General features: G+C 41.9%; 1 protein-coding gene across 5 annotated transcripts in view; it reads right to left on the bottom strand.

The window, feature by feature from the left end:
- Positions 1–4,341: 4,341 nt before the first annotated feature.
- grin1a (glutamate receptor, ionotropic, N-methyl D-aspartate 1a) overlaps positions 4,342–12,746 on the bottom strand; it is a gene marked incomplete at its 3' end in the record, with an annotated part of 50,805 nt that continues 42,400 nt past the window's right edge. For 2 of the 5 annotated variants that reach the window (XM_080476809.1, XM_080476810.1), the window contains 3 exons: positions 12,306–12,332; positions 10,688–10,798; positions 6,269–6,337 (listed from right to left, as the gene is read on the bottom strand). In XM_080476809.1, the coding sequence (XP_080332935.1) occupies positions 6,269–6,337; positions 10,688–10,798; positions 12,306–12,332 (207 nt within the window). Of the gene's footprint in view, positions 6,338–10,687; positions 10,799–12,305; positions 12,333–12,746 lie in introns of all 5 variants that reach the window. The other 3 variants (XM_080476806.1, XM_080476808.1, XM_080476807.1) reach the window with 2 other exon arrangements.

Raw genomic sequence — 12,746 nt, 5'->3', positions numbered from 1 at the left:
TCACACGTGTGCAGAAGAACTACTTACGGTGCACATGGACAGTAGCAGCGTTTAAAAAAAGTTGCATTCATAGTAGCTCCGAGCACCATTTTTGTGTAAACAGCACAAAGAAAGTTTTCAGTTTTCTCTTGAAACTATTATTGTTGTAATCAGGGCCTTAGAGCTGCACTGTGGGCAGACCGAATGCCACAGTGGATCATTATCACCACATATCACACAGAAGTCACAATAATATATAATAAATCTCACGTTGACACTTGTCACAGCAAATCAAAATCAATGACTTAACTTCCAACAGAGGGGATAAATCTGTCATTAAATCAGCAGACAAGTATCAGAGGGACTTGCTTTCCTGTGTTGTTCCTATCCAGTGTACCATCAAACATGGTTATAAAAAAAGGCCCGGCGAGATTCAAAGTCCACATCAGGCTACTGTTAAACATAAACTTTAAAAGATGGGACATGACATCTTTGCAAACCACACATTAATCTTTTCTGAAACAGTGCTGTTGTTTATTGGCAAACTGTACTTTGGCCCCAAATCTTCCCAAAGATAATTTTCCCTCACAGTGATTTCATAACATTGAGAGAACTTTACAAATCTCCTGTAGGGCTTAAAGGCATCCACACCCCTCTGTGCTTCAGACTTTCCAAATCTCTTTAGAGCTATGCATGGACACACTTCAATAGCGAAGATTTAAAAAAACAGAGCTTAAAGGTCAGAGGTTTAATTCAGACAGGTTTCACTTGCAAATGTCCCCAAAAGTTTTTTTAGCCCTTGTTTACGCGTTTCGAGTGACAACGCATCGTTTTCAGTTTTGCGTTTACACTACAACATTTTGAAAATGATGCCCATCTACATGGAAATAGCAGAAACTCTGAAGACAATGTAGTTTTCACGTTGAGCCACTAGTGGGCACTCCTGTTTTGTTTGTTTGTTTTTTAAATTAAAACTGCACTCAAAGAAAAATAATCTATAAACATTAACAATGGGAGTACTCGGACATTCACATGGTCAGACAACAAAGTTGTATTGCCATTGCGGTGACAGTCAACTATGAAACTACAAAGTTCCAAAAGAATCTGGACTGGGAGTCATGACACTCTAGAGGCCACCATTGTCATTATTGTCCACCCACTCACTCATGTGCAGAAGAATTACTTACTACAATTGTAGTGGCAGCATTTCCGCCGTTTACAAGAAGACAGGCCGTGAGCGTTTTCAGAATGTCTCATATTCGCCGTTTTTACGACGACTTTCGAAAAGTTACATCTTAGGAACCGTTCTCCAAAAATTGTGTTTTCAGTGGCCATTGTCATGTAAACAGACACACAAAACCGAAGGAAAATTTTGCGCTTTCTCTTGAATTCAATGTCGTGCAAACAGGCTGTAAACTCCATGTTCATTTGACTTGTTTTATAGAGGAACGTATGTTTGATGAGCCAAACATGTCCTCATCTATACACCCTGAGAAGCAGCACGTGACTCCAGCCTCCTCAGACCTTCTGGAGCCAGTGAACCGTCATCGTGAGGATTATCACGCAAATACTGAATATGTAAAGCATGAACATTTCACACCAGGACTCGAGAAAGCATGACATTCAGCTCAGCATGGAGGGGGGCTTCAGGTGGATGCAGGTGAGGGGATTAGTTCCTGGACACGTTGCAGCAGCAGATATGTAATAGCACAGTGTAAAGCCTGCAGCACACCACAATAAATTCAGCTCCAGGCATTGCCTAATAACCTATTCTTTTCTCAAGTAAAACAAAACATCCAGCAATCCATGTTTCATACCCGGTTAAACCATCTTTTGAAACGGCAGAACAGCCCACCAGTCCAGCGCAGGGCTGACACATTCAACACAGATACATCCAGGTCTACCATGCTAACCTCTTATTCTTTCCATGACCCCACTTGACCTCCTGGAACCAACTGTTTTGTGTAATCTTTGAATTTTCCAAATGACATGCAGTCCAACACTCAAAGAAAACCATAACAAGAGGGCTGAGCAAACCTGGTGAGGTGTCATTATTTGTATTTGGAAGATCTGCCTTTGTATGTATTCGGGTTGTGTGAGTCAGCAGATTCGCCTGGTTTTGGCTGGAATGATGTGAAAAATCAGAGGAGCAACATGAGGGTCTCCTGGTGAGGAAAAAGGTTGCAAGCCACAGTTGTAAGCCAACGAGAACATTTAAATCAGGCTTTTTATTGTCACAACGCCATGTGTAAATAAAACATATTGATAGTGGCTGCTGTTGTCTGACTGTGACGAGGTTGTCACTCATATTATAACGGTCTGTTTATCCATTATATGATTTAAGTAATGAAAAACAAAAAAATGGTGTTTAGTGTTTGTAAAACTCATTAACAGTTCTAACAACATGGATTTTCTGTACCGAGGACATTTTACCATTTACATAGTTTCAATGTATTGTCAGCATGCGGGATTGAACAGCCAACCTCAACGGAAGAAGACCAGCTCCCCAAAATACTCGAGCGCTAAATCATAATCAACTCAACAGAGAAGCATTTGATATATGTTTTGGAAGAAAAGAGTATAAACGAAAAGCCATAAATCACCTCCCAGCAGTGGGCTGGGATAAGACGTGTTTGTCATCCATCAGACACACACACTCACATTAATCCTCCGGACAGACTGTCTCCTATGATGAGGACAGAGGGTCAGTGGACCCGAACCGATGTCTCACCTGACAATATCCCGCTCTCATGGAGTATGTCGTTAATTAGCAGCGACAGCGGTGATCTAATGAACGATGGCGCTCATAATTTAATTAGAGACGACACTGGCTGCGACAGTGTCCGCATTGGTGTAACGTTTAATTCAGGATAACATTTGAATGATGTCAACCTTTAATTCACATTAACCTTTACACCCGAGGGCTCCTTCAAAATGCTGTTTTTTTTTAACTCATCATTCTTCACTTATAAACCTGGGCTCTGCTGAGCTTTACATGATACCGCTTTTATTACGTTGTGTACATAGTGCAAGTGTGTTGGGTTTCATTCCAGGTTGGGGGGCTTTCTTTGTGGCGCTGGTATTTATGTTTTTTTTTGGGGGGTACTCTGGTTTCTTTCCACGGGGTTTGGAGGTAATTGGTGACTCTAAATTGCCCATAAGTGACTTCATGTTTTCTGTGTGTGTGTCTGCGATGGACTAGTGGCCACTTCCAGAGTGTAACTAATGCTATTCCAGGTGACTCTGAATTATAAAACTACCAAGTCCCAGGAGAACATGGACTGGAAGTCATGACGCTCTGGAGGCCAGCCATTGTTGTTAATGTCCATCTACTCACACATGTGCAGGAGAAGTGTTTACTATGGCCTCGGTGTGCATGAGCACGAGCAGCGTTTTTGAATAGCGGTCTTTTCCTCTGTTGACACGGAGTAGGAGACAGAGAGTCGGAATGTTTTCAAAAAGTTCCACTCAAGAGTTGAGCTTTTAGTGGCTCTGCGCATTGTTGTTATGTAAACAAATTGACATCTAAACACTCCTCAAAACTCAACAGAAGTTTGCCATTTTCACTTGATAAACGGTTTCCATGTAAGGTTTAGTTAATAATTTTAACTTGTTTTCATCACTTACACTTTACATTTGCCTTTAAATAAATTTTTTAAATTATCATCTCTTTTAAATCTCCAAATAAAAATAAGCTTGAACACTTTTTCTCTTAGAAATTGCCTGAACAAAGAGGCATATTGGAAACTGAAAGGTGACAGAATTCTTGAAATTATCTTTGACATGATGGGGCAGACGGTGGTGTAGTGGTTAACCCTTTGGCCTCATGGTGAGAAGGTTGTGGCTTCCAATCCTTCCTGTATAGGGTGGCATGTTCTTCCTTGCTAAACTGGTGTCAGCTCAGAACGGCTCCAGAAATGGATAAAGAAGACGGATGAATGTTTAACATGAAACATCATGCTGCACAGTGGAAGCAGTTCCCCTTCTCATCCGACAGTGAGGAGGTCTCTGGTTTGAACCCAGTTTGTTGTTAGGGCTCCACATATTTCCTCATTCTTCATTTTCCCAGGATTTCGTTCGCGCAAAGACGGACAAATTAGATTTTGGTGATGTGAGGTGCAAATTACTGTGAACTTTGAATAATATCGCAGGAAAACCTCCAGAGAATAGATTTTCACATGTTAAAAGTCTTCTACCTTTACTACCAACTTAACCAGTTGGTGGAGGCATAAAACAGAGATAGAATTATTTCTCTTGTTAACAGCTATCTTTAGGTTGCAAATTCCACTAATTGCTGGCATGTAAACTATAACCAAATATTAGTAGCCGCAACTGCAACACAATCCAAGCTCACAAATCTTTAGACTTGGCAACATAAGTATATTTTATTTACAGTTGTATAAACAGAATGAATCAATGCAAGTTCTGTACTGGAAAAGGTAAGAAAACACAAGTGAATCCTCTTTTCGGGGCTTGTGTGTGTGCGTGTGCATGTGCGCGTGTGTGTGTGTGTGTGTGTGTGTGTGTGTGTGTGTGTGTGTGTGTGTGTGTGTGTGTGTGTGTGTGTGTGTGTGTGTGTGTGTGTGTGTGTGTGTGGGCATGCCTGTGTGTTTCCTTAGTTGTGCATGTTTGCCTCGATAGTATAGGACATTCTTGGCTGCAGTCATAACACAGGCCAGACTCTATTTACATTTCATTCAAAGGAAGTGCTCCACACTTTAGCGAGCTGTACATGGTAACAACGCGCATCCAAAAACAAACTCGACGCACTGATTAGAACACGGAAGCATGCACAGGCCTGAATGAGGACGTAATCTTGGTTTCTCCAGATTGTGTGTCGTTACGGTATTAAGAATTACTCAGAGCTTTCAATAAAGTGATTTTAAACACTAAAACACCTGACAGTGGAGGAAACGCTGTAGGTTTTGTAGTTTCTTGGTCTTGGCTCGACAGTTTGGGACGCCCCTCAGCATAAAGTGCTATGCAGTGCCGAACATCAGAAGAGATCGTGATCGTCTTCTCGACAGCCGTGGTTTCTCATCTCCAGAAAATGGGAAACGGCCTGTTTTTGCACCTAACCACGACCTGCGCATGAGCTCGCCGGCCGAGCGGGAGCTTTCCAATTCCACTCCATTTCCCTCGTGCAAAAGTTCCCCGGGGCTCCTGCGCCGATTGGGAAGGTTTTGCACGGGGGGCCGAGTGCTGGTTGGGTGAAAAACCTGGCCCTTTGATGCAACCCCTACGGACACTGGAAATGAGAAAGACGGCTGCGGCAGGAGAGAGGAAGAGAGAGGGAGTTGGTGTGTGGGGGCATCCCAAAAACAGCACGGCTCCAAGGTGGTCAAAAGGATTTCAATTCACTGATACGTGTAACCGCTAACAGCTCCACTGCTTATCGCTTGCTATAAATAGTAGTGAAGCAAAATAGCTCAAACTTCAGTAGAAAGACGTGCATTTTGTCAGGTTAGTGCAAAATTAAAGGGGAGGATACAATTTAAACATCTACAGAATCTCATATATAGCCTTCACAAGAGTAATCATTATCATCATTCAGACACATAAAGCTCTTATTCTTGTACAAGCACACACATGCTTTCGTCCTCTTCATACAAGATGAGTTCATCTTTAGTGCTTCTTGATGACAGAAACTTTGTCTAAAAACTTTTAAAGTGTAGGTAAAAACACAGGTAGTTCCTATTGAAAAAATAGTCTGTCTCTATTGAAGCTTACAGTACGTCTTGTATTGCAGTATATGTTGAGAAATACCACATGTCAGCGCAGCAGCTAGGCCCTAAAATCCAATGTGATATGTAGAATACCGGAAATGAAATCAAACTATAACGCTTATACGGCCCCGCAGGAGAATTTGGGGGGAAAAACATCAAACATTGAGTAAATGTGCATGAAATCGAAGGACAAAACAAGGTTAAATAAGTTGGTTAATAATATACAGAAGGAAAAAGTTGTATATGTGAGTCGGACGGGCTCTTCTGCACATGCTCAGGGACCCTACGAACACCTAAGATCAGGTAATCCCGTCTTTTAAAAAAAAAGAGGTGCAAGTTCGGTGTTGATTTCTCTTTTCTTGTATTTAGTTGTTTTTTTTTTCTTTCTCAAAAAGCTCCGTTGACAGGTAGTGAACTTGAAAAGCTTCGGATTTGGCAGAATGAAGGGAACAAGGAGTCTTCTCCCCTCTTCCTTCCCTCATTTCCTTTCCTTTCCTTCCCTCCTCTCCTCATCTGGTCTCCTCTCTCCTCGGGGAGCGGGCCTCGCTGTCGCCCTCTCCCTTCTACACCACGGTGCTGACAGACGGGTCAGACAAGTTGAGTTGGCCCGTGATGTCAGTGGGTGGGAACTGCTGCAGAGGCGAAGAAGAAACAAGTCGGGGGGGGCGGAGAAGAGAAAGAGAGAGACATAACAGGGTGTCACTTCTTGGCAAAAGCTGAAATTCTTAAGTCCTTGTTGGGTGCAATGTTAATAATAAAGAGCAAAACAACTATCGAAACATTCATTTAAAGTCCACAAGGAATGGAATGTTCTATCTACAGAAACACAGGGGTGCTCTAACCCTTCACAGGCACACTCAGTTTTTGTTGTTTCCCATTAAAGAAGCGGTTTGATTGTGCCTGAGATGGGCTAGCGAGGAGCAGACATAAGATCCAGCAGCAAATTTGAATCAGGCCTCATTCACATTTTTTTTTTTCTTCTAACTTTCAGCCTCCTAAACAGCATGACTGGGCGATAATTAACTCCCGTTGAAGAGAACGGACAGCTCGTTTATCTCAGTCATTTTGCATGCAGACAGGCGGCGTCTCCACTTTTAGCAGCTGCAGATGCATTAGAGGTGAATTTCTGCGGGCTGATATCAAAATGTGCTTCCTGTTTGGACTTTTTTTTTACGTCCAGTCCTCGCTCCACGACTGTGCTTCTTTTTAAAGCAGAGTGCGTTGAATCGTAGGCTTTCTAAAGAGGGGATGGGGGCGGTGGGGGCGGGAGCGAGATCCCAATTCCATGCATGTGCTTAGTTTCTATGGCAACAGTGATTTTGCTTTTGGCTGAGTCTTTCCGGTGTGTTTGCCTGACAGCAGTAAGCCTGTTCTATCTCTCTCTTTTTTTCCCCCCACAATGCTGAGGCTGGTTTTTCTGCTCAGGGGCTGAAAAATAAACCCCTGATGAAACAAATTACATGTTGAACTGAGCAAATGAAGTTTGGAACAACACGCTGTTTGGTGAAGTTTGGGTGGAGTGGCTCGCCTGTGTTATAATCACAATACAAAGGATTTCCAGTACGCCAATCATGATTCTGACTCACAGCGCGATGTTGGTAAAACCTGTTTTATTACAGCCAAACATCTACTGCATATAAAGATTGACAATCCTCAAAAGTGAAGGCAGAATATCTCAACAGCCTCCTGGTGGCTAATTATTCAACACTGTTCACACTGAAGGAGTGACTCGCTCTTTGTTCAGTGTATTGCTACTAGATTAAACATTATTTTCACTGTTTGGTCACAACTGCAAAGTCTACTAATGTTAAAGACAATTAAACTCAGGTTTTAGCTGCAATATAACACTTTCCCTGCAAAGAAATAATCAGTGCTTATTTTACATGTGAGGTTTAGCTGAATGTGAGTGTGAATGAGTTCCCTTAACAAGACGCTTACCTTATCAACTTTATCACAGACAACTGAAAATATCTACATTAACAATTGGCAGTCACCTCATGCTCCCTTTCCTAACTAACCTTTCCTACTAACCTTTTCTTTGTCGTCTTGACTACATTTTGAGAATTATTTCTGAGCAAACTGCTCAAGACAGTTAATGCAAACTTGATCGTTTCAGTCACTTTCCACAGTCTTGAATTGAAACTTGTAGACATTGAAGTAACTTAAAAACCATTCTGATTAAAAACAAAGTTTCAAGTTTATCAAAGTATATTATTGTTGTCAACTCATTCCAAGTTTATCAGCCTGTGATTATAATTCTATATTTACTTATTTACATTATAGACTTGCCTAGCTCAACATTTAAATGGAGTTACAGCCGATTTTAAGTTTATCTGGAGTATTTTGCCTTCACTTGTTTGGAGTTGAACAAGATGCGTCGTCGATCTTTATATACAGTTAATAGTTGGACATCCAATGTACAACTTCTGTCTGCATCTGTGTGTGGATCTTATTTGTCAAATTTATTGGTTTTTCCTCAAGTAAGCACGATCTGAAGTGCCTCTCGTTTGAAGCCAATACGACCGAGCGTATCAGTTTCAGAAGCTGTAAATGATGCAACTAACATGCTGAAAGAAGGGAAAACATCCAGACCAAGCGCTGAATATTAAAATCTCTAATTTTTTTGGTTTGTTTTGGGTTCGCATCAGAGTGGATGTTTTTGTTGTTGTTTTTTTAATCCCTTTGACCCATGAGTTGCATCATCACGTAGCTTACAGCCCCCATCTGAGTTTCGTCACATCTCGTAGCTTGAGGGCCGGCTGACAGCGCACCCTACTGTGATCAAGCAGCCCAGCAAAGGAGAGACACTTCAAGGACATCACAACCACAGGTAAAGCTTACAAGTGCCACTTATTTTCAAGGCAGCTACAGTGGTTTTCTATAAATCACAACTACGAGGAGGGTTGATACTTTTTCTACGGTTGCTACATCTAGGACAGGTCAAAGTAATTAGCATGCTTGCAGAGGGAGAGAGGAGCAGTGTGGCATGTGGGTGAGGGACACTGACACTCAAGTCCATTGATATCCATTAATATAAAAGAAGAACATTTATATAAACTCAAAAGTAATGGTCAAAGACTGAAGATGGCAGGTCTTAAGATTTAAGCGTCTTTCCTTGTTTTGATTACACTAAATCCGGATTTTGTTTCCCACTTGGACACTGTGTTTTTTTTCCCTTCCTCCTTCCCCCACTAGAGCTTCCAAACCGGCAACATAACACCTCCCATGGACATATTAACAACGGCGATCCCATACTTCTTCTCTTCAAACCCATTCTATTGAGAACTGGCCAAGGGGAGAGTAATGGTGCTTTGTGCCAATGCAGAAACATCCATAAAGAAAAATCATAAAGAAAAGACAGTTAACAAAAGAGAAAGAGAGAAAGACAAGAAATCAGACAAAACACAGACTTTTGTGACCCATGAGGCTACATCTCCCCTGGGAAACACGTTCAAAACACAAATGTTAGTGCAGAAGACGTTTGCTTTCATTGAGGGATGCCCCAACATGCCAGGATTGGTCAGTGACCGGCTACATGGCCCGACTCTGGGTGGTCACTGGTTTTTGTTTCCAAAGCTTGTTTGGTTATAATCTCTCGAATGCAATGAGCAGGGCTGTTCAAGCAAACTGTAAAGGAAGGGAAATCCCTGACAGTCTCTCAATGTGCTGCAAAGAAATGATTTAATTGAGGATCTAGAAAGAAAAGAGTAGCTTTGGGTTTATACGTGTAACACAGTGAGAGTTTAAGGCAGTGAGGTCCAATCCTGGTCTTGGAGGACGGCTGTCCTGTTTTCAGTTTGTTGACGTCTCTCTGCTCGAACACACTTGAATCCAATAAATGTGTCTGAACAAGGTCTTTGGACGGCAATAACAAGCCACACATCCCAATCAGGTGTCTTGGAGCAGGGTGGCGTCCAAGGCCAGCAGCCCTCCAGGATCAGGTTTGGACAACACTGGCTTCATGGGGGTTTGCAGCCCGATAGGTACAACATAAGAGGATTGTCTTCATCACCTGAAAATATACCCTGAAAGAGGCACAAACAGTTCAGACCACAAGGACACTGGAAATCAACCAAGAATTCATGACAAACAGAACATGACAAAGCAAAAAAGTAAAAACTGATTAATAGAAATCCATGAGTGGAATCCTGAAATAGACAATGTTTATAAATAAGAAAACAGGTTTTTTTTTTTCTTCTCACGAGAACTTGTCTTCACCTTGAAGTAGATTTTTTTTTTTTCTTTGGAAGAAAAAAAGTAGTCACAGGACGACCAGCGCATGCTTTCTCGAAACATAAGCGAAAAAAACAACAGCGGCTTAAACCCAAACAAAGGAGAGTGCAGGACTGGTTGCAAAAAAACAATGGATCAAGCAAAAGGACAGGACACAGATATAAAAAGACCAACACACACGCATACACCACAACGTACACCACCACCACCACCACCAATAAAGAGGGACACATTTGCCAGAATCCACGTCCAAAGAACCAGAGGGCGGGGGGGAGGAAGAGCAGCCCAAGACACAACACCACTGGCAGACTGCTTTGCTTCGGTCGCCTCCTCCTGAGGCAACTAATCCCATCAAATCCCCAACCTCCAAGAAAAAGAAAAAAAAGGACAAAAAAATATCCTTTTTGGAGACTCCCCTTCCAAAAAAATGGGAGCCCAGTTCCTGCCCTGGCCTGACCTGAACTCCTGCACTGACCCCGAGTCTCGTCCTGAATGCTGAACCCTGAATGGGGATGGCTGATCGATGGTGAACAGACAAGACACGTGGCAGAGAGGCCGGCGGAGCCATGTGGAGATGGGTGAGTGGCACATGGGAAGTCTTTGAGGACATGGGAATGGAAGGCAAAGAGGACAGCTAAGAGAAAAGAGAGGCGGTGAAAGTAGAGACAGAGGAGGAGAAGGAGGAGGAGAAAAAGGGAGAAAGAGGGAGGACTAGACAAAGGGAAGATGTTGCTTCTTCGTCTTCTTACCGTGTCTTTGGAGGACCTACGTCTCTTGATGCTGGAGGCCAGGGTGGTACTGATGGACCTAAAAGAGGCTTTCTTTTTGGGGTCGGGTTCTGCTCTACCACTTTTCCTATCCTAAAATGAATATATGTAGACACATTATTCATGTTCTCTGGCAGGGGGGTGATGACCGTGGGCTCAGTCTCACCCGTTCTCTCTTACCCCACCAACCAAAACCACCTCCACCCCAACGAAGGACCTTTACTTAAATGTCTTAACGTGTCTAAAAAATTGGGAGGAAAAAAAAAAAAAAAGAACTTCTACGCCATTTGGAAATGTAAAATACAAAAAAAGATGTGGAAAGAAAGGGATAAAGCCTGTTAGATGTGAGGTGTGGAAGTAGTCTGAGGGCATTCAGCTACATTTTTTCACAGCATTGTCACACTTGGACTGCACAAGATGGCACAGTAGTCTTCTGGAAATGTGAGGACACATTCACTCGGCCACTAGAAATGCACAGGAATGAGTGATGGCTAGCAAAGATGTCAGTGGGCGTGATCTCTACTTTGTACCATCTACAAGCTCGACGTGAGAAAAGTTGGGACATCGGGCAAAGTGTATAAACAAAAGCAGAATGCAATGATGACGTTAACTGAAAAGTTTAAGTACTTAGTTGAAACTTAAGGAAACAATGTGTGTTTTACAGCAACTAACTACTGTAAAAGTAGTGAAATGCTAAATATACACCTATTGGAATAACAACTACTATGACAAGGGATGCACCGATACCAGTATTGGGTTAGATATTGCACAACACGACATTTAATAAGTACTTGTATTGGAACTGAGTAGCTAAAGGTTAGTATTCATACTCGTCCTTAAAAGAAGTGGTATTGGTACATCCATAATTTCCATATAACAAGATGTGCAGATATATATATATATATATGATTCGGTCCAAAAAGAGATTTTGAAAGGTGAGGTCTCGAAAATAGAGGTGAAGATGGTTTCATTACTACAGTGAATAAATAGTACGTAAAACAGAGATGATTTCATCTGTGATACAGCACATCTGCATTAATAATCAATCAATCTATCACAACTTTTCCACTGGACGATGCAAAAGAAAATGCATTTCAGAGTAATTTGTACATCTTTAAAGGCTCCAAACAATATTTTCTACAACTGTTGTCATCAATGAAGGACAACCCTGCAGGTATTCCAACAAAAATGACTTAAATTAAGAGTTTGGGTATTTGTTTCTTGTAACAAGTTGTCTGATCTGTTCTCAGGTCAACTCAGTGATTGATCATTGTTTACATTCTGCTTTTGATTCACAGTTCACACAACGTCCCCGCCTCTCAGGAGCGCCACAGAAGTGTCTGACCTGTACGCTCCCTCAAACCTGACCACACGCTTTTCAATTTGCAACTTCTTCATCTTGACATGCAAAGAATCTCAGATTCAATTTGATGTAACGATGAGGAGTGAAGAAAAAGAGGAACTTTTAGCAGGTTGGCCAGACCAATTGGGTGCCCACCCGCCATCATACCGTCAGAGTGCCCCACAGCTACTCTCAGCACAATAACTGTGTGTCTGTGTGCAGGAAAATCAAAAAAAACTCATATTAAGGTATTCTTACATCCTGAGTCTCTAGAGAGGAAGAGGGCTGCATAGGGGGAGAAAAGAAAAATAAAATAAATTTCCATCCACCTGATCGTTATTACTTTAAAGAAGAAGATCCTTAAGCAAAAGCCAAAGGGAACCAAAAAGGAAGGGAAAAAAAAAAGGGCGTATATTAGAAAAATAAAGCAAAAAAAACTAGCAAAGCAAACATCCACATCCAAAGCCAGGCAGGTATCAAAAAGTTGAGAAGCTACAGTATTGGATGCCACTAAAAATGCATATCAAAGAGGGAAAACAACAGCGACAAAAGTCAGTATTTGAAGCCCATTTAGAGTCATTATACCTGAAAGCGGTATAATGGAAATTCACCCCACACACAAGGGAATGGGATGGAGTATGAGGAAACAAAGGAGAAGGAATGGTTTCCTATTGTAGCGGCAAAAATCATATTCTCACT

Source organism: Lipophrys pholis, assembly GCF_963383615.2.
Source record: "Lipophrys pholis genome assembly, chromosome: 12".
NCBI classification, from domain to species: Eukaryota; Metazoa; Chordata; class Actinopteri; order Blenniiformes; family Blenniidae; genus Lipophrys; species Lipophrys pholis.
Note: the sequence above shows the minus strand (reverse complement) of the source record. Positions and strands in the feature narration are given on the sequence as shown.